At 50.7% G+C, this 22,838-nt stretch overlaps 1 protein-coding gene and 1 pseudogene across 1 annotated transcript; one reads left to right on the forward strand and one right to left on the reverse strand.

The window, feature by feature from the left end:
- Positions 1-12,135: 12,135 nt before the first annotated feature.
- Positions 12,136-14,330, reverse strand: LOC123128048 (E3 ubiquitin-protein ligase Os04g0590900). Its single transcript, XM_044547953.1, has one exon. The coding sequence runs from the start codon at positions 13,806-13,808 to the stop codon at positions 12,633-12,635; it is 1,176 nt and encodes a 391-aa protein (XP_044403888.1). The 5' UTR covers positions 13,809-14,330; the 3' UTR covers positions 12,136-12,632.
- A 110-nt stretch (positions 14,331-14,440) lies between these two features.
- Positions 14,441-15,925, forward strand: LOC123128049 (uncharacterized; annotated as a pseudogene).
- Positions 15,926-22,838: the final 6,913 nt, after the last annotated feature.

Below are 22,838 nucleotides of genomic sequence, written 5' to 3' on the forward strand. Positions count from 1 at the left end.
GACTCGGCGGCCACCACGCCGCAGCTCGGGCCCTTGTAAGCAAGGCCTTCCGTACAGGTTTCTACTGGCCAACGGCCCGAGCAGACGCACAGGACCTCGTCCAACATTGCGTCGGTTGCCAGCTTTTTGCAAACCAAAGCCATATGCCACCTACCGCTCTCCAAACAATCCCCATTACTTGGCCCTTTGCGGTCTGGGGGCTTGATATGGTCGGACCCCTTAAAGGAGGAAGCCATAAGAAAAAGTACCTATTGGTCATGGTGGATAAATTCACCAAATGGATAGAAGCCAAACCAGTTAAAACGGCCGAGTCCGGACCAGTGATAGACTTCATATCCGGGGTTGTACACCGTTACGGTGTCCCCCACAGCATCATCACCGATAACGGCTCGAACTTTACAGCCGACGAGGTAAAAACTTGGTGCGGCAACATGGGCATTAAGCTCGATTATGCCTCCGTCTATCACCCCCAAACAAACGGTCAAGTCGAGCGAGCAAATGGTCTTATTATGAGCGGCATTAAACCCAGATTAGTGCGATCCTTGAAGGAATCAGATACACACTGGGTTGAGGAGCTAGACTCTGTACTATGGGGGCTGCAGACCACGCCGAATCATACTACCGGATACACACCGTTTTTTATGGTGTACGTCGCAGAGGCGGTACTGCCCTGCGACATCATTCATGACTCACCTCGAGTGCGCATGTACGAAGAGAAAGAAGCCGAGCTTGATCGGCAGGACAGTTTAGACGCCCTGGAGGAGGAGCGTGACGTTGCAAAAGCCCGCTCCGCATTCTATCAGCAACAGGCTCGACGGTATCAAAGCAGAGAAGTACGGGCCAAAACTTATAACATTGGCGAACTCATTCTACGCCTACCAGAGAAGAAAAAGGACAAGCTCAAGCCCAAATGGGAAGGTCCCTTCGTCATTGACAAAGTTCTAACCAGTGGAGCGTACCGTCTGCGGGATGCATCGGACAATTGACTCGAGCCAAACCCATGGAACGTGGCCAAACTCCGAAGGTTCTACGCCTAGTGTCGAACTCTGTGTTCGTCTCCTTACCTCCGCCTTATATATATATATATATATATATATATATATATATATATATATCCGCTATCTGTCTTTCTTTCTTTCTTTCTTCCCTTTTTCTTCACGACCTTAAAAGGTTAAAATGTGTCTTGACTACACAATCTTGACGTGCCATGCTTGCTCATTATACCTGGGGGCTTCTTATACAGAAGCTTAACATAATTATGTTTCGGGCTCTATGCCCCCTGCACATGTGTTACTTTTCCACATGTACCCTTTCTTCGCCATTATATGCATTGATATGACTTAAGTTTTGGCCAAGCTGGGTTGCCTGGCTCTTGTGTTTATGCCCTACGTTCCCGTTAATTCGGCTAGGGCATAAGGGGAGCACCTCTGCGATTGTTACTGCCGGGTCAGCCGGATGTGTACCTCAGACTGGGTGAAGCCGAAAGCTAGTATTCTTAAGGGAATATTCGGTCGGTGAACAAAAGACGACTTTTACTTATTGCAATACATGCCCCCAGATGTTTATATCCTGCATCTCTTTTCGCAGTTCGGACATGCACATTAATGCATGCGTACCCAGGGAAAGGAACCCTTAACGGAACTATTCTCCCTGGAAGATGTTTCTTACTATCCATGTAATATAACATAGCTAGTTGGGTACTTGTCTTTTCAAGCACTTATGACCCCTACGCCTGGTTTCCACGCGTACCCCGGTTTTTACATAACTGAGCGGGTATTCGGATACACTCCGGACTGTCGGGTCCGGAGGTCGAAGCGAAAAGGTCCACCATGACAAATGATTTACAATCCGGCTAGGGACAATATATGTCACTTGAAGTACACAGTCACTTAGACTGACTAAATTCTTCTTCTATACCATCCAACAGGCTGTCTAGCCTACAATCCTGTTGGGAATACTTTGCGGCTAATTTTACCTGGTCATACACCAAACTGACGGGGATCTCTTTCCCATCAGACCCCACAGGTCCGACCTCGGCCATGTGGTTCGGGTCAGCCTTGGTATATCGAGTCTTCACCATGGCCCAGGCTTCCCTTGCACCTTGTCGGCAGGCAGATATCTTCCATAATCGGAAGCGCCGCCGCGCTCCCTTGAGCATCTCTACGAGCTCCCCCATGCCTCCTGGCAGGGAGGCGGATGGCCACAAGGCCTGGGCAATGCCCTGCATCACCTGCCGAACTTGTTCGTGCAGTTGTGAGAGCTCTGGCAGAAGATCACCCGCAGACCCGGGCATCTCCTCTCGGGACGACCCGTCAGCATACCTACAGATATAACTCTGTTAGCCGGTTTCTTCGCCGAACTCTATAAAAGTTCGTTCAAGCACTTACTAAAAATGCCGCGTCGAAGCTCCTTATTCTCCTTTACGGAGTCAGCTAGCTGGGCCCGAACATCTTTCAGTTCAACGCCCAGCCGGGTATTGGCATCTTGGAGATCGTTTTTCTCCCGCCTAACCCGCGTAAGCACGCGCTCGCCAGCCTCTAGCTGTCGTTGAGCATGTTGCTCATCCCCTCGCACGACCTTCGGATTCACTCCGGGATCATCTGCAGAATCTATTGTTAGATTTGCATGCATGCCGAATACTAACTGGTACATGTCATTCATTCTTTTCGATCAGAACAAGTGTTACCAGATGGGGCCTTCTTGGACTCCTTCATTTCGGCAACTGCGGCCCGTAGTTGGGCTTTGCACTCCTCCAGCTCTTGAGACAACTGGGTATTCTTCTCCGTAAGAACCTACGCATTTAATGATCCTTAAATCAGTTGTGCCAACTGTTTCAAGTCTCAGGGGCTACTGATATACATAATTATCAGATTTTCTTACCCGTATATCCTTTACATACTAGTCTGTGGCTCTGGAAAGACCATTTTGAGAAGCTCGGATGTACGCATCTCCCGAGTTGAAGGCATTGAACACCTCTTCGGAGAAACCAGGGTCGTGGAGTATGGACCGGCGACGCCTGTGATTCATGGAACTCTCCACTTCGAAATTCGTAGCGGACAGCCTATCCGCATCCTCTGTAGGAGGAACATCCGGTGTTGTCCCCACGTTAGCATCTGCCCGTAAGACCGGCTCTGGAGTCCGACTGGTGGAGGCGTGGCCGGCAGGCTCTCCGGACACGGTTCGGCGAGCGTTTTTTCTACCAGGAACCATGGACGTGATTATATTTTAAAGACGATAGCCACGGAGCAGGGTTCTTTTTCATACCTCTGCGACAGTGTCTCAGTCCTGACCGCCTTCCTTTTAAGCCTACCCGGCTTCGGTGTCCCTCGTTGGTGAGTCACCGCGGGTTTGGCATGGCGTCCCGAGGGCCTTCCCTGTAAGACACCATATGTGTGCGGTGGGTGAAGTGCAAAAAAGGGATCCTTCTCAGAAGTCGGGACTCCGGTTTTACTTACATGCGATGCAGGGAGTAGGCCAGGATAATCGGCTATGATGGCCACCAAGGCACCATCGTAGCTTAACTGATAGAACGTCCTGTCAGTAAGCTCCACAAATATGTCCGGGTCTTCTTTGAGTCCGGGGTCGAGGGCCTGGTCAGGGTCCTCTGGTTGTGGAGACGGGCTGTGGACCTCCCTCACAGCTTTTTGCAGTTCCTGCTATGAAATAGCAAGGTAAATATTTATGACGAAGAATGCGGGAAGGTCTGGAGTAAAAAGTAGCAACTCACCTAGTTTGGGGGGTTGTACATGGAGAATCCATCCCGTGGCTTAATGCGGATGAACTCCTCTTCCTCTCCTTTGTATAAATCAGACAGTATTTTCGCTAGAGCAGTGGCGGAGTCCGGACCTTTACGGCCGCATCGGGTGGCATCGTCTTCTCCATTGAAGTGCCACATGGGTTGTCCCCGATATTGAAGTGGCTGCACCCCCCGCATTATACATATTGACATAACCTCGATTATTGTCAGTCCTGATTTGGCCAGCGTTTTTATCCGGCCCATCAGGTAAAGGACCTCTCTGTTATCTTCCTCCTGGGGGCTCCGAGGGCGCCAGCTGCGGCGTTTCTTCAAAGGGGCGTTATTAAACTCAGGAAGGCCCATCCGAATAGGGTCCGGAAGGGGGACGTCCTCCATATAAAACCACTCCGAAGGCCAGTCTTCGGATGTCTTCTTCGGAGTACCGGACAGGTATCCGGTCCCGGCGATGCGCCATATTTCGGCTCCGCCCACTTGATATATTGACCCCTCCTGTGTACGGGGTACGAGGCAGAATAGCCTCTTCCATAGCTCGAAATGAGCTTCGCAGCCCAGAAACAGCTCGCAAAAGGCGACGTAGCCAGCGATGTGTAATATGGAGGCGGGAGTAAAGTTATGCAGCTGGAGGCCGTAGAACTCCAGGAGCCCGCGGAGGAACGGATGGATTGGAAATCCGAGTCCCCTTAATAAGTAAGGGACAAGGCATACCCGCTCCCCCATGGATGGGTTGGGAAAGCTCTCCGCTTGCTCCCCGCCATTGTAAGTGGCTAGTCCGGCTCGGACGGGGACCATATACGCAGGAGGGAGAAACCCCTGGGTCTGTAACTCTACTAATTGGCTGTGGGGGACGGAACACTTCTCCCAATTGCCTGGCTTAGTGCTACGGGAGCGAGAGGAGGAGCTGCGATGGCCGGCCATGATGGGATGGACTTTTCCGGGCGCGCTCCGATGGATACTCGCTGTGGGAGGATGGTGTGATCTGGATCTGAGGATCCCCGACTCTTTAAATAGACGATTTACTCACATGGTTAGGGTGGCAAATGTAAAAATGCCCCGACTTCTCGCATTCGCTCGACACGTGGAAGATAGCCATTATTAAGCGCAGAAGCCGAGGAGTGCAACATTCATGGGAAGCCGGACACTACTCGTACGACAGGTACTCAGGATTTGGAGAAGAACCCGCCTTGCAATGCCGAAGACAATCTGCGCGCCGGACTCATCGTCATTGAAGCCTGGTTCAGGGGCTACTGAGGGAGTCCTGGATTAGGGGGTCCTCGGACAGCCGGACTATATACTTTGGCCGGACTGTTGGACTATGAAGATACAAGATTGAAGACTTCGCCCCGTGTACGGGTGGGACTCTCCTTTGCGTGGAAGTCAAGCTTGGCAATTCGGATATGTAGATCTCCTCCCTTGTAACCGACTCTGTGTAACCCTAGCCCCCTCTGGTGTCTATATAAACCGGAGGGTTTAGTCCGTAGGACAATAACAATCATAATCATAGGCTAGCTTCTAGGGTTTAGCCTCTACGATCTCGTGGTAGATCAACTCTTGTAATACTCATATCATCAAGATCAATCAAGCAGGAAGTAGGGTATTACCTCCATCGAGAGGGCCCGAACCTGGGTAAACATTGTGTCCCCCGCCTCCTGTTACCATCAGCCTTAGACGCACAGTTCGGGACCCCCTACCCGAGATCCGCCGGTTTTGACACCGACAAGCACTGCACACCCGAGCGATACTTTGGCGATGTCTTGGAGGGGTCTCACATTGTTGCGGATCAGTGTGTGAAAGACACGATCTTTGAATCAATGTATTCAAGTTCCTTCTACCTTGTATGATTAAACAAAGTGGGTTTGTAATATAATGCTTGTTATGTTTTTAAATTTTACCTCATGTGCGGCCGTGTTGTATGAAATCTGAGGGTTGGCCAGTCGTCGGCTTCTACCCGCATGTAGGTAGTACGGGGGTGTTTGGGATGGTATCTAAACAATCTCGATCCAATTATATGGTCCTTGAAGGAGTTGTTTAGCGCAACGAACCAGGCAACTAGACTATGCGGCGCTAACGCCCTCACTTAGCCATAGGAGTTCGACAATAAAAACATGGGCGCAGCCCCTAGTATCCGAACTAGAGTTCTATAGGCGTCTGATCGGGAAGTACCAATCTTTCGCGTAATGCATAAGAAATCTCCAACGATTTGCAACCTCCGAACAGCTGACCGGCTCTCGCCGCATCATGACAGTCAGTTTTCGGCTTTCTCTACTGAGGTGCTCCTTTGGATAAACTAAGGCATAATCGCAGTAGTTCTCCCTTTACTACCTTAGCCGATATAGCAGAACGTAAGGTAGCAAGCATAGGAGCCGGGCAACCCAATTATTGACCAAAGACATGATTCAGAGCCAATGCATATAATGCTAAATTCGGGGTGCCGAACTATACTTAAGGTGTTCGGACTTTTGTTGCCGTAGTGTGGGGTGCTATGAAGCCCCTGGCAAACATCAAATGTACCAAATTGTACAGATGCTACCTGATAGGGTTACCCATAGGGCAGGAAGAAAAAGAAGAAAAATAGAGAGAGAGAAAACAGAAAAGGTGCAAAGGTGATAAGCTGGGGCTTTAAAGCTCCAGCTGCGAACTGTTTTCATTGTAATTTGATTAATACGTTGAGGCGCATTGATACAAGTAGTGTGATAAGCAACATGCTATTTAATATACCAAAAAACCAAGGGAGAGCTGCATGTGGGTCCTAAAAAACAGGTAGAGTGATTGTTTAACGAAACCACCTTGAAAATCCCTCGTACGTCTGCATTTCTCGCCATCTTGGTGTGTTTATCCTTCAAGAGGATTGGTGATCAGGCCATCCGATGGGGCCTGCGGGATTGAAACCTGAAAAGGAAACGAATAAAAGTTAAAGTATGTGTGTATCCGGTATCGGTTGAGCCGTACTGTGGATCACAAACTAACTATGCCTCCGTCGATGCCCATGGAAGTTTGAGTGCGTAGTTATGTACCCATTGTATGAATGCCACTACTTGACCGGGACTGAGACGGAGGCCGAATTTCTAGTCTAGCTCTTGACGAGCTGAGCTGTCCTACTGCAGGGTAGTTCGGACCCTCTTGACGGTGTCCATGGGCTTGGCAGTCGAATTAAGGTTCTTCTTGAGAAGATCGATCTGTACTTCTGCTGCTAAGGCAGCTATGTGCTCTTCTGTACGGAGAGAGCGTTCCGTATTTCCATTGACTATTATGACGCCACGTGGGCCGGGCATCTTGAGTTTGAGATAAGCATAGTGTGGCACTGCATTGAATTGGGCGAATGCGGTCCGTCCGAGCAGTGCATGATAGCCGCTGCGAAAGGGGACTATGTCGAAGATTAACTCCTCGCTTCGGAAATTATCCGGGGATCCGAAGACAACCTCGAGCGTGATTGAGCCCGTACAGCGGGCCTCTACACCTGATATGACTCCTTTGAAGGTAGTCTTTGTGGGTTTGATCCGTGATGGATGAATGCCCATTTTGTGCACTGTATCCTGATAGAGCAAGTTGAGGCCGCTGCCACCATCCATCAGGACTCGCGTCAGGTGGAACCCATCAATTATTAGGTCTAGGACCAGTGCGGCTAAACCGCTGTGACGGATACTTGTCGGATGATCCCGACGATCAAAAGTGATCGGGCATGACGACCATGGATTAAATTTTGGGGCGACTGGCTCTATCGCGTAGACGTCCCTGAGTGCGCGCTTGCACTCCCTCTTGGGGATGTGTGTAGCATATATTATGTTCACTATTTTGACCTGAGGGGGAAACTTCTTCTGTCCCCCTGTGTTTGGCTGTAGGGGTACCTCGTCATCGTCCTCGCTCTGCGATCCCTTTTCCTTGTTCTCGGCGTTTAACTTGTCGGCTTGCTTAAAAACCCAGCAATCTCTGTTGGTATGGTTGGCTGGTTTGTCTAGGGTGCCATGGATGTGGCACGAATGGTCGAGTATGCGGTCTAGGCTGGATGGTCCCTGATTGTTTCTCTTGTACGGTTTCTTCCGCTAGCTAGACTTGGAGCCGCTGAATCCGACGTTGATTGTAGTGTCGTCCGTATTATTACCATTGCTTCGACGTTTGTGTCTGTTATGTCAGAGCTTGTCGTTGCTGTTTTTGGCCTCAGAGGGGCCTGCGTTGCTGGCCGTATTTTTACTATGAGCCAGACAGCTATCCTCAACCGCACAAAACTGGGTCATAAGTGTCGTGAGGGCTGCCATGGATTTCGGCCTTTCTTGGCCGAGGTGGCGGGCGAGCCATTCATCACGGATGCTATGTTTAAAGGCCGCTAGAGCTTCGGCATCCGGACAGTCAACGATCTGGTTCTTTTTGGTTAGGAACCTAGTCCAGAATTTCCTGGCTGACTCTCCAGGTTGTTGGACTATGTGGCTTAAATCATCGGCGTCTGGTGGCCGGACATATGTACCTTGGAAGTTGTCGAGGAAGGCTTCTTCCAAGTCCTCCCAGCTGCCGATAGAATTTTCAGGCAGGCTATTTAACCAATGCTGAGCTGGCCCTTTGAGCTTTAGTGGGAGGTATTTGATAGCGTGGAGGTCATCTCCGCGGGCTATGTGGATATGGAGAATAAAATCCTCGATCCATACCGCGGGGTCGGTTGTTCCGTAGTATGATTCAATGTTAACGGGTTTGAACCCTTCGGGGAATTCGTGATCCATTACTTTATTGGTGAAGCAAAGAGGGAGTGCGGCGCCTCTATATCGGGCCGCGTCACGACGTAGCTCCGATGGAGTCCGTCTGCAGTTGTCGGCTCGGGTATGACTAGGTTTGTCACGTCCGAATAGGTAGCCATCATCACGTGTCGAGGAACGTTCTCGCGATCCGCAAATCGATCGGGTATATCCTGCTTTATTGTTCAGGTCATGTCGAAGGTCATATGTATGACTGTGAGCTGATTTACCTCTGCCTTTGCGATGAGGCGGGGCGGGCTGGTGTTCGGCTTGAGTTGCCACTTTGTCCCGTCCACGTGGTGGTCGGTCAGCCGCATTGCGCGATGGTGGTATGTGTTTCGGCGCCTCGTCGTCGAACTGAGGTAGTAATTTGCGCTTCAGGTAGCTTCTGGCCGGGCGCTTGAGGTCGTATTCTTCGGCTGCTAGGACGTCGGTCCATTTATCGTTGAGCAGATCTTGGTCAGCTTTAAGCTGCTGCTGCTTCTTTTTCAGGCTCCTTGCAGTGGCTATTAGCTGGCGCTTGAAGCGCTCCTGCTCAAGAGGTTCCTCAGGCACGATGAAATCCTCGGTGTCGAGGCTCGCCTCATCCTCGGAGAGCGGAACATAATTACTGTCCTCCCAGTCCTCGTGCGTGGCCTGTTTACTATGGCTAACCTGCCCATCTTCCCGTTCATCCCGTTCGGTAGTTGCTTCAACTGGGTCTTCGTTGTTTTCGGCACCTTCCGGAGTGTTATCTTCTCCTGTGCCGGTGTTGCTATCTTTACTGCAGCGTGACTTAGAGCGGGGCCGGTGACACCGGCGTTTCGATTGTATCTCAGGAGGTTTATCCTCAACTGGATCTTCTTTGTCATCGCCGCTATTCTCCTTTGGTGCATCCACCATGTACACATCGTATGAGGAAGTGGTCGTCCAACGTCCAATGAATGGCGGGTCCTGGGCCTCTTCTTCTCTGGCATCGTCGTCCATACCATCGATGTCATCGGAGCCGTAATCGAGCATGTCAGTTAAGTCTTCGACAATGGCTATAAAGTGGGTGGCGGGTGGGAGCGAAATTCCCTGTCATCAGCTTCTAGTTCGAACCGGATATAGTTCGGCTATGAGTCCCCCGCCAAGGACAGGTTCTTTAATGAGTTTAGCACGTCACCCAAAGGCGAGTGCCGGAAGATGTATGCGGCGCTGAATTCGAAGATTGATAAATGATCAAGTTCGGCGTCCGCGAACTCACACGGTTCAGAACTTACTACCGGAAATGATTCCGGAGTTTCGGAGATGCAAGTATCGTGTGAAGTTAAGTCCATGTGCGGCTCCAACGCCGGGGAGTCTGTGGGCTCTGTGGTGGGGTTAAGCCTCTGGTCCTTGGATGGCGCAGTATGCTCCGGATCTAAAGCCAGAGTGGTTACATGAGCTATCTCCTGAATGTAATCCGATGACAGATTTAGGTCATGTTCATCGAGGTGACCAGGAGCGATCGCCGCGGTCTCGAATCCAGCAAAGATCAAATCTCCACGGATGTCCGTGACATAGTTCAAGCTCCCAAATCTGACCCGATGGCCAGTGGCGTAGCTATTGATCTGCTCCAGATGGCCAAACGAGTTGGCCCGCAGTGCGAAGCCGTCGAACATGAAAATTTGCCCAGGGAGAAAGGTTTCTCCTTGGACAGCGTCGTTGTTGACGATTGAAGGGGCCATCGAACCTTTTGGGGACGGCACAATGGAACTCTCAATGAAAGCACCAATGTCAGTGTCAAAACCGGCGGATCTCGGGTAGGAGGTCCCGAACTATGAGTCTAAGGTCAATGGTAACAGGAGACAGGGGACACGATGTTTACCTAGGTTCGGGCCCTCTCTATGGAGGTAATACCCTACGTCCTGCTTGATTGATCTTGATGAATATGAGTATTACAAGAGTTGATCTACCACGAGATCGTAATGGCTAAACCCTAGAGGTCTAGCTTGTATGGCTATGGTAATGAATCTATCTCCCTTCGGACTAAGTCCTCTGGTTTATATAGACACCGGGAGGATCTAGGGTTACACAAGGTCGGTTACAAAGAAAGGAATCTACATATTTGGTCGCCAAGCTTGCCTTCCACGCCAAGGAGAGTCCCATCCGGAAACGGGTGCAGTCTTCGGTCTTCGTGTTCTTCACAGCCCATCAGTCCGGTCCATAGCTAATAGGCCGGACGCCCGAGGACCCCTTAGTCCAGGACTCCCTCACTTACTGCCGGTGGAGCCGACAACACTCTCATGCCGGAGACGAGGTGGGCGAGATGGAGATGAAGATGAAGGGGACAAGCAGATCTTGCTGCCTGAGATTTAAGTTCCCGTCGCCGCTGCTGCCGCATATCTGAGAAGCAGCCGCCTCCGATGCCAAGAACTAATGATGGATTTCTCCTATCGCTCAGGTGGACTAGTAAAAGGGGTGAGGCTAGATTTTATACCATCCCGCGCCGGCGGATTTCGGTCTCCCACCATCTCCCTGCCGAATCCACCCTGCACCGTCGTGCACGCCGTTCCCCTGTTGCGTTCGACTCGGCCTGACTCACTGGAAATGGTTGGTTTGAACATTGCTAGCGAGCAAATCTCTGGACTGCTTTAACGTTCATGCATGTATGGGCCAGGCTCTTGTGTACACAACCAAACGAATTTTTTTACATCTAGCAAGCCTGTTTTGATTGAATGCATGCAACCAAACGGGTCCTTAGAAGCTACTCCCTCTGTAAATAAATATAAGAATGTTTAGATATTTATTTACAGAGAAAGTATATAGACATTGTAAATAAATATAACAGTGATCTAAACGCTCTTATATTTTCTTTATGCAGGGAGCACTTCTGTTAGCCAAGTTTCCTATGTTGTTGAATCGGGAGAGCCATGTATGGTTGGGCCAAGCCCACCATTTAAACTGTATCCCCTTGTGGTGAACTTTGATCAATAATAAAGCTTGGTTCTTCTATCCGACGTTGCGTAAAAGTATTGCACTTCCGGGCTTCCCCAGATGCGAAATTCAGTGTCTATATAGAATGCTTAAACGATTTTCTGCAATGCTGAGTTGGCGACTAGCCAGTATCATCACAGCTACAGGTTGAATGATGAAAACTGAGCAAAAAAACTTGCAATTACAACAACAAAAAAATGCCAGACGGGACAGATCAAATGCAGCAAAAGTGGCACTAAGTAACTTATGATTATATCCAGAAGAAGCTGCAAGCACCAAAACCCCTTTCGGCAACAAAGCATTCACCACCGGCCCTCTTGAAAAGTAAGTACAGCCGTACAGTCCAAAACATGATTGATCGAAATACGCTACGCAAAGGAATCCAGATGTCTTACAAATACGTATAATAAAGAACTGTTCTCCCTCAGGAATAATAACTGTTGATCTGGCTACACCGTCGACCTAACACCCAACTGCATTTTGACATATATGAGACGCACATGTTATTCGCAGGCCGACACTCAACAGCCGGACGCCCAGTCGCCCACCCACACTGTCCTACGCAACAGATTACAGATCAAAGGGGACGCGCCACTCCGAATGGCAAACATTATTAGCAACAAGGCGCCGGCCACCTAACAAGACCAAACACGTTTCGAGCTCAGCTTGATTGGCGATGATCAGTTTGCATTTCCACGCACATCCCCAAATGATCAGCTCCACTTTGACAGCTTGAAATGTAGTAATTTCAAAGGCACACACGTGAGGATGCGACAAAAGGTGAAGCGGCCACGCTCCCCATTGCAAACAAAACATTTCGCCTAATGAGATACAGTTAACTCACTAATCCAGAGAGAATGTCCTGGAGCAGAATCCAATCGTGTAGAGAGAGAGAGAGAGGAGAGGCAACATGGAAGAAGAAGAGAAATCATTTCCTATACAATTTGTCTAGCAGAGTTGCACAATCACCAACCAGGTGCGGGACATCTCACCAGTCAGCAGGTGCAGCCATTGCAGTTGCACAGAGAGGATTTGTGCAGCATGCTGGCGATTCGCAAGCAGAGATCATAACGATGAAGAAGAAATCTCCAGATTTTCGTTCGGCTGGCGACGTGATCTCCACCGGAAGCACACGACGGAAAAGTATCATCACGGTCAAGTGTTCTACTAGTGGTTAACAGAGGAAGAAGAATGCCTGAGAAATCATCGCCGCAATGAAATCACACTGGAGGGCCTGGATCCTTCCCTCTTCCGCCACCCTTGCCGCTGAAGCACGACCTGCCAGCCGGCGGCAGCTTCTTCGTCGGTGCATCCGGCGCTGCTCGGCCGCCGCCGTCCTTGCTGTGCTCCCCGTGGCACCGCCTCGAGGAGCCTGCCTGCGGGAGGCCGCCCTCCCTGGCCACCGTACGCTCGTCTTCTGGGCTGGCCTGCAGCACGTCGGCAATGGACATGCGGGCTTCACGCTGCGTGTCCGGCGTCGACGGCGGCGCCCTGGCCGGGGCCGGCGGGGCGGCGCCGTCCTCTCTGATCTCGACCACTACGCCATTGGCCGCCTCGGATCTCCCCGGGCGATCCTTAGCCTCCTGATTGTCGCCGCCGTTGCTGCTCGGCACGGTCTGTGGCTCTTCGCGCGCTTGCCCGGAGGAGTAGTCGTCGATCGTCAGAGCGAATTCTTGGCTGCCTCTCCGGTCCTCCCGTGGCGCAGGCGCAGCACGGCCCTCCGGCTCCGGCGAAACCATGCCGACGGCGACGAAGGCGATGTTGCAGCGGCAGAGCGGGCAGTTGGAGTGCGACTTGAGCCAGGTGTCGATGCACAGCAGGTGAAAGGCGTGGCTGCACTTGGGCAGCAGCCGCAGGCTCTCGCCGTCCCGGAACTCGCCCAGGCAGACGGAGCAGTCGGTGGAGTCGACGAACCCGTCGCCGCGCTTGTACTTGCACACGGTGATCTTGCTGATCAGCGTCTCGTCCATCCCGTCCGACGGCGCGACCTCCCACTCCTCCTGGCCCCTGGAATCGCCGCGGCCGTCGCCGCCGCCCCCGCCACCCCCGCCGCGGCCGGCGCCGGGGCCAAAGAGTCTGTTCCGCAGGGAGCTGAAGGTGCCGCAGTACTTGGAGATGATGGTGTAGTAGCTGACGAGGAGGAAGGCGCTGGCGAGCACCCCTATGATGGCGATGACGAGGGGCGAGAAGGCGGGGCCGGAGGAGTCGTCGCCGTCGCCGCTGGGGCCGGCGATGTCGAAGACCGGCGGCGGGGGCGGGAAGATGAAGTAGCACCACTGCGGGCAGTACATGCTGCACAGGCCCTGGGAGCAATCCCTCGTCGGCTCGTAGGGCATCCACGTCGGCTGCGGCCCAAGAGCCATCGGAGCCGGAGGAGGATTGAACATTGCGGCCATGGAAGACCAAGAAGATGGAGAAGAATCACAGGGAACAGAGACGAGAGGAGCAAATCTCTGCTCCGTCAGGCCATGCTGAGCCTGCCAAGCTCTAGAACCGAGAGGATCTGCATGAGTTTCTGGGCCGACGAATTGTGGCGACTGGCGAGGGAGATGAGAGAAGCAAAGCAAGAGGGAAGATGAGTGGCTATCCTGTCTGTGACAGTCTCTGCTTGCAGCTTGGTGCTCTGCTGCTTTACAGGCGTTGGGGAGTGTGAAAGGCGAGGGAGGGAGGGGGAGAAGGGGATCGATCGATGATGAGATGAGATGAGATGCTTCCACCAGCTGCTGTGCTATGCTACCTTGCCCGCTGCTGAGAGTGGGAGGGGGTACTCGATCTGGTGCTGCTCAAAGTCTGAAATTCTGGAAGAAATGGACCTGTGCGTGCTTGTCTGGAAAGCAACGAATTTTTGGGATTGGGGGAGGTGGTGGCGGTGGTTGGGACTGAGGCCTTCGGTGCCGTCCTACGGGTCACATAGGCTGCTCTGCTCTGATTTCGTTTTCCTTTTTTCCTTTTCATCGGGTGGTTGATGCTGCTCCTCTCATCTCTGCTTCGTTTTGTCTCCTTTGAAATACAAGGGAAATGAGGTGTTTGGATCGTCAGATGATAAAGTAGGAGGTAATAGCATCACGAGTCCCACAACTTGTCCTAGATGTGACGATTTGGTCCAAAACTTGCAAAAGCCAACTATTGAGTCCTACAACTTGCACCCAATGTGCAAATTTAGTCCTAGCTAATCAGACGACGACAAGTTGAGCCTAGTCAGCAGAGCCGGTCAGCGCAGCACATTTTTCAATTACCCCCCTGGCCTTTGCACTAATGAACCCGCCTCCTCTCCCCCTCCTCTCCGCTCCACCCACTCCCCCTCTGCTCCCTCTCTGCTTCCTCCCTTCCCTCCGATCTGCGTTCGCGGCCCCAGCAGCTCTGTCTCACACCGGCGACAGACCAGCAAGATCCGTCAGAAATTGAGGAGAGGGAGGGCGCCGGGGAGCGGCAGCGGCGAGCAATGGACGGCCACGGGGGCGGCGGCTCCGGCATAGGAGGCGCGGGCAAGCTCACACGGACGCCCTCCTCGCTGCTGCGCTCCTCGACTGTGCGCAACTGCTCCTCCTTCCAGGCGGTGCTGGTGGAGGACCCGGAGCCCGACGACAAGAAGTAGCAGGCGCCGGCGCAGGGCAGGGCGCTGCACCCGCACGGCCTCCGGCCGGGCGGCCCGCCCCACCCGGCCCTCATCCTCGCGCTCCCCCTCGCCCTGCTCCTCCTGCTACTCCTCCTCCCCGATGACCGCCACCTGCTCCTTCTCGCGGCCGCCGCCACCGCCGCGCTCGCCGCGGCGGCCGCGGCCGCGCGCCGCCTGCGGATGCGCCGCTCCCCGCAGTCCGGCTCCGTGCAGTGGTTCATCGGCGACGAGGGCAACAGGCCGCACCACGCCCGCGACAGCAAGGGCAGGGGTAGCGCCGCCGCCGCGCACGGCCGCGTGGTGCGAGAGGGCGTCGAGTTCTACATCAATGGGGACTGCTACGAGGGGGAGTTCCACGACCACAAGGGCCGCTGCAACGGCAGCGGCGTCTACAACTTCTTCGGCAAGGGCAAGTACGAGGGGGACTGGGTGGACGACAAGTACGATGGCTACGGCATCGAGAGCTGGGCGCGCGACAGCCGCTACCGCGGCCAGTATCGCCAGTGCCTCCGCCATGGCCACGGCGTCTACCGCTTCTATAGCGGCGACTGCTACGCCAGCGAGTGGGCCGGCGGCCAGAGCCACGGCATCGGCGCGCAGACGATTTCACAGACTACCCGTAAGAGCAGAGCTGATCGATGTTGATTTTATTCCAGAGTTCAGTTCGATCAGACTAGTAGCTAGTATTCCATCCCATCGTTCTAAGTAGCATCGCTGTTAGCTTGAGCTCCATTGTTCTGTTAGTATATGGCTTACGATTGTGCCCTGCTAAGATTGAGGTGAAACTTCTCATGATCAGCAACATTCAGCTTGTTACAGCTTTGCTTTCATTACCTTGCTTGTATTTGGTGCCCCTCTGATAATTGCCCCTTGGAGAATCAATTTGATTTTGATGCATTGCAGCATGTTTGTCTCTGCACATTAATGATCTATTTTTGCTTATATCTTAGTTGTGTTGGTGCGCCTCTGATAATTATTCCCCGGATAATCAATTTGATTTTGATGCCTTGCACCGTGACTGTCTCTGCATTAACAATCTATTTTTTCTTAGTATCATCTGGTTTACCTGATCAGACATATGTTCTAGACATTTGTAAGTGTGTTAGGATCTGCTGACTTCTAAAAAATGTCTCACAGTACTGGTTTGCACTAGCTTGGAAACTTTGTTCATCTTTTTGAATCGTCATGCTATTAGGGGCAAAGAAAAATCCAGCCAGTTAAACTCAGGTGGTGTAGTGCGGGTTCATTAGTGCAAAGGCCAGGGGGGTAATTGAAAAATGTGCTGCGCTGACCGGCTCTGCTGACTAGGCTCCACTTGTCGTCGTCTGATTGGCTAGGACTAAATTTGCACATTGAGTGCAAGTTGTGGGACTCAATAGTTGGCTTTTGCAAGTTTTGGACCAAATCGTCACATCTAGAACAAGTTGTGGGACTCCTGGTGCTATTACCTCATAAAGTAGGAATAACCCGGAGTCCGGAATGACCACTTCAGTAGTTCAATGAAGCTGTGAACGGATAAAGTGAACGAGTGATATTCCAAAAAAGGAAAAACGAGTGATACACTTGCAGCAACGCCAATGCAGGGTGCAGATCACCTTCAAATCGTAAGAACATCTTCAAGAACAATGGTCAAATTTGACTCTCCGTATGTCTGCGGTCAGTAGGAGGCTGAGCTTAATTTATTCCTCCCTACAACGGTGTCCCCTATTTCCCTCTTTCTAATTCCATGAAACCTCATGCACTAGGTAGCTCATTTTTTTTATAATGATAAATATAGCACACACAAATTCAACAATTCAAACAAGCCAACATAATCCACGACAAATAATTCAACAATTCATTCATCAACGATATTAAATGAATCAAGTTTCTTTTGCACGCGTGCATTGATGTCTTTGCACACGGTGGTGATCCACTCCTTGGCATCGTCATCCATTAGGCTTGTGTCGACCAATATGATTCTTGACTCCTTGGTGAATCTCGCGAGCCTCACCTTCTCTCTCTCAATCTCAATGTTGCCCACCGCAATCGTCTTCTCAAGCTCCATATGGTCCGTGTCTTCATCTTCTTCATTTTCATCCTCTTCTCCTCAATTACCAACCTCCCCCTCGCCTTCTCTTTGTCGGATTTCATCATATCACTTTGGACATCCAAGTAGAGTTTGTATCTCTTATGTTTCTCCTCGATGTCATTTTTTCCCTTCAAATTCACGTCTTTGTTGGAAAGGAGCTACGCCCACGTGGACGACAACAAGCTACTCGTGTGTCGGGGTGTTGTGATTTAACTCGTGACAGGGGTCGAGAGAGGGTGCAACTGGAGATTGATTGGCAAGAGGTTCAGTGACTTTGGGAATCAAGGTCGAAACAATCTTTGACACACCATATCCTTTGTGAAATGGGGGAGATAGTGAGTTCTTTCCAGGGATTTAAGCTTCAACATATTTGTAGGCAGGAAAATGAGGTAGCTCATCAAATTGCGAAGGAAGCTTTAAACATCAAGAACCTTGTAATAAATTATGATGTAATCACTGGCTTTCTGTTTTGCACTTTGCAAACAGATATGCCTTCGCGAGTTGAATAAGAGCCTTAGGGCAGAGAGTGTTAAAAACATATGATTATTACTTAAGTTTCATGACAGAAGACTAAAGATACAATTAGGTAATATGTCAGACCCACTGTATTTTTTTGAAGAGTGGATAGCCTTGGCCTCTACATAATCATGATGCACACAACCATAATTTATTGAAGTGTAATAAAGTTTTACAAAGAAGTCTCAACAATAATAAAAAAACAAAATGATAGGACCACAATCGGCTGACGAAAGGATTACATGACTCAACCACATAATCTATTAATTAGATGCCATCCAAACTCAGTGTCTTACTAAATTAATTGCACAATCTTCTCTAATTCAAACACATTTATGTTCTATTAGTCAACTTTACAAGAAAACATTATTCATTTAAGATAGCATATGATATAATCATCACAAAGTGCCGTACGAAATAAGACAACTAATAATTCACATGAAAAAAGTTACTAATGGTTCACAACATTATTTTAATTTTCATTGAAGCAAAGGTTTGAAAGGCCATGGCATGTCTAATCTTTCTATACGAAAAGGACTGAAATATATTATAAAAGTTCAGCGCAAGTACAAAGCGTAGTCCGGTGCATGTAGCTTCCGCTTGCGCAGGGTCCAGGGAAGGGTCCGACCATTTTAGGTCTTTAGTACGCAGCCTTACCCAACATTTCTACAAAAGGCAGCAGCTTTACCGCTGCGCCAAGGCTCCCCTTCCAGCGCAAGTACAAAGCATTCCAATAATAATAATAATAATAATAATAATAAATCGAGGTTTCTGGATCACCAAACGATCACTATCGTCATTAGAACAAGATGCCGACACGTTGCTGTTGCGCCTCCCATATCGGAGCTGACCTGACATGTCATTGACAACCAAGAAGTCTTCATGCACACGCCTCTAAGGACTAATGCTCAGAGTTGCAGTTGTCGCCGTTGAACCCTTGAATCAATTCGAAGAACCAAACACCAAATCTCGTCATTGCGTACGCACGATGAGAAAACCCTAACCTTGTTGCCCCAAGAAGCTGATATAAATCTACGTCAGATTTCCGTCTAGTCGTCCTGATGGATGAACTTGAGGAGGATCGGAACCCGGACAACTGAATCCTAACCTATCCACAAACCGAAGCAGAGGCACTCGTATCCCCTCTTGCCACTGTCTGTCGGAGCGGCAAACAGAAGAGAGGCGAACCCATAGAGTAACTGACGAAGATTGAAGAATTGAAGCTTTTACTCTAGTCACCCTGCGACTTGCGAGAGAGGAAAGAAATACGTGTCCATGGTCTATTTGAACGCCGAGTGCTGAAAGTGGTGTGTCTAAGTCCTTGTTTAGAAGTACTAACTAAAATTAGTCTCCAATCGCCATTATCAAGGAAGTTAAGAAGGGGCTACATGCATCACTCAGATGCAAAGATCGGGGATGATCCTTTTTTTAAAAAAAAAGAAGAAAATCAAGGAAGTTAAGACAACGGCGTCCACTCTACCTCCCTGACCGCTTTCTCCATGCTTAATTCTCCCTCTTGCGACACTTACCCTTCCTTCTGTCAAAGCAAGTCATCAATCAGTTTGAGTTGGTACAGCTACACGAGACTGGGGCCACCTAACCCCTACTTCTTCTCAGGACTCACGACCATATTGACCTACCAAACTTCTGTAACGATAATGATACACCTACGAAGGCTAACGTAAATTCTTACGTAGCCTTCCCACAATAATTCTATCCCCTTCCTGATTTTAAGTGGGGTGGGCCTCACCTTCTCCCTGACTCCAATCACAAATTGCCATCTGGCCCATTACGTTAACTACGTAAGAAAGATTATGTAGATGTAGTATTGTCCCTTCTGTAATGCAGACACGGACTCTGGGTCGTTTCCTTTCAGACTGCAGCGTGTAGTCACACTGTATAACGGTACGTTGCTTAGTCAAAATGAAGCCAGCAGCTGGTAGGAGTACTAACCAAATCGTGTAGTAATCTGAACAGGAAAAGGAGCCTTCTTACTGTGGGATTTTACACATGAAGACATGACAAGGATTGACGAGTGCATCAGGTTGGCTGGCTGGCTGGTGACGAAAATATAATTTGATCCGATGGACCAGATAGCGAAGGCCGATCTGATTCAATGGCAATGGGTACGCATGCTCCTTTTCATATACAGTATATTTTTTGAGCCTCAGCGCGTCGTTGTCAGTCGACATTTGAGCGTCGGCAACGTGTGGCAGCAACGAAGTTGATGACGAAAATAATTCGGGGGACATGAGGACCATGGGAACTGGGCGGTTTCATTCGCTTGAAAAGAGGAAGGCCACCTAACTGAGTCTATGTGGGTAAACAACACAGAAGACCATCGAATGACGCCCGAGGGTTTCACATACTGAATGACTTGCGCAAGGCAATAAAGTATCACAACGATAGGGCAATGCTACAAAACCATGATGAATATGAATGGGATCTCATGACAAATGAGCTGAGAACAAATTGTGTGAAAAGGCTGCATGCCAAATTGCAGAGTTAGCTCGTCCGTTAATCTCTGGCAAACAAATTGCCTCGTCCGCATGCCAAATTCCCCCATCATCTTCTAGTAATTATTTTTTCAGATCTTTTGATGTGGACACGTGGAAGGAAAGGAGTTAATGGAGGATTTGTTGGGGGAGGAAAGGTGTGAGATTGAGCCGGGGGACAACAAGAAGATGAGTCACAGCTCACAAGATCATCTTGCCTTCTTTTTCCCTAGAATATTAGTCCCACTAAGGGCATGACCAATGCATAGCCCCAGGGTGATGCCTCACATGCCATGTAGGATCGGATAACAGAAAAAATAGGTTCGAATGGGGAAGCGGAATCCTCTTCAAGAGGCGGGTGCTTAGAGACAAAAAGTGTGGTCCAGTGCATAAAGTTAAAAAAGTTGAAATGAAGAAGAGGGATACATGTGTAGTGAAAGTCACTTTCTATTCTTTAATGAGGTCTACTAGTAGTACTTGCATTGAGAAGAAAAAATCAATACATATGCTTCAAATTACTTTTTGTCATGAGGCATAGGTATCCATATGCCACCATTGTACATGCCCTAACATGGACTACTTTACCATTTTGATGCTACCGTATGATCATATCTGCAGTTACTGAGGAAAAACAGCAACAACAGCAAAATAAAGTTACCTCATGGGCAGAGATCGCACATTTGCAACAGCCTCATCCACCGAGGAGACGCCCTCTTTACGCTCTGTACAAGCTACAAATGGTCCTGTTTTTTCTAATGGCCCGCGCTATAAAACAACATGGTGGCTACAGTGAGCTTGAATGCGTGCATCCAACAAATGATTCTAAATATGGGCAAGGACGTTGTGCAATTATAGTAAGATGATCTTATCCACCTACACTCTCTGAAAACGTCTACACAGCACTGCAGTAGTAATATCTTTGGATTAGCGAGCTGTGGTGCCACTCTGCCTCTAGATTTCTTTTTTGAAAAGGAGGTTATAATTATACCTCGGCCTTTGCATCATCATGATGCACACATTCACTTTTATTAATTGTTAAAAAAAATATAAAACAAAAGCAATCACGATCGAACCATTACAAGATACTCAAATAAACATCTAGCATTAAGTCGACGTTTCTGCAGCAACGCCTCTAGATGAAACTAATAAAAGTGGAACATGGCGATGTAATACGAGACTTCATTCGCCGCCGGGCAAAGCCCGCGCGTGCGTCGGCGGCGGCGGGGCTCCCTCCCTCCCCACGAGGCTCCTGGGCGGCGCGGGACGGCCGGCCCTCGCGGCGGCGCTCGGCTCGGCTGCAGGTCGGGCTGTCGGCGGATCTGCGGGGCTCCCCTTTGGTGGCGCTGCGGCGATGGCGGCGGCGTGGTCTGCGCGGGGCGGCAAGTCATGCGCTCCTCCTCCTCCCGATCTGATGGCGCCGCGGTGGCGCCGGCGCTCGGGCGTGCGGCGGGGTCCGCGAGGGTGGTCGGCGCGCGACATCTTCCTCCCCGATCTGATGGCTCCACGGTGGCGCCAGTGCTCGGGCAGCGGTTGGCTTCGGCAAGCGGTGGCGGACGCTGGGCTCTCGGCGGCGCTCCGGCGTGTGCAGGCGGCGGCGGTCCCTGTGCGTGGTCGGCTGCTCCGTCTCTGACCCGGACGGCGCGGGGGATGGCAGCGGCCCGGTGTGGCCGACGATCTAGATGTGGTAGTGCCGGCAACTCGCTGATCTGCCGGTACTCCAGGGTCTGCCTGGTGGTGCTGGTGGTGACAGCGGCTCGTGCACGAGAGTTGGCTCCCTTCGAACTGATCTGGGTGAAAACTTGCCTTCGGCTTCTGCTAAGGCAGCGGTGGCGGTGCTATCTGCGGCGTTCCTTTCTTGAAGGCATCGCCGTGGAGAAGTTCAAGACCACTCTCTACTACCTCCGGGGGAAAACCCTAGATCGGATGATCGGATGACGGCGGCGCTCTGGTGTTGTTCCTCTCTTGGGGGCGTCATTCTTGGAGGTACACACGTCATCGAGGGACCAGAGGACGGATTCTTTGGTGGAGCGGTGCTTCATCCTACACACTGATGGCGACGGAGCTTGACGGCATGGCGCAGTGCAGATTCGGAGTTCGCTGTGGGAGGATGGACTCGCGCAGGAGGACGACGCTGTCGGGCGTCGTGGTGGCGTCGATGGTAGAGAGACCTAGCGCTGTATATGCAGCAGTACAACTCTGAAGATGGATTGGTGGCAGGTGGCTGCGGCGGCCTCTTACCCGGCAGGCGTCCTAGTTGAGGAGTGCGCCGGACTGGTAGGTGCCCCATACCCGGCAGGCGTCCTAGTTGGAACCTCAGGTCTTAGATGTTTAGGTTTGGCTGCGATGTCTATTTGGTATTAGGCCCAGACTATCTGCGTCCCTTCATCAATTGGATAGGTGTAGTGATAGTTATTGCTTAGACGGTGGCTTTAGTCTTGCTGTTGTATGGCTTTGTAAGGTCTTATGATAATAATTAATAAAGTTGTCGTATGCATCGCCCAGATGCAGAGGCCGGGGGTCATCCTCCTTTTCTAAAAAAACAAGAACTAGGTAGAACTACACACGTACCTCCACAAGAATAAACTCTCTCCTCCCGTCGGCGCCGCCGTCGGTCCGTCCCATCTCTAATGGCCTCTAAGCAATGGAGGTGCGGAGGATTTCGGCCCCCCGCCGGCGAGAAGGACCCTGTTCTCGTTTTTGTTCAATTCAGCGCTTGGGTTGGGGTTGT

The sequence above is a fragment of the Triticum aestivum genome, chromosome 6A (genome assembly GCF_018294505.1).
Source record: "Triticum aestivum cultivar Chinese Spring chromosome 6A, IWGSC CS RefSeq v2.1, whole genome shotgun sequence".
Taxonomy (NCBI): domain Eukaryota; kingdom Viridiplantae; phylum Streptophyta; class Magnoliopsida; order Poales; family Poaceae; genus Triticum; species Triticum aestivum.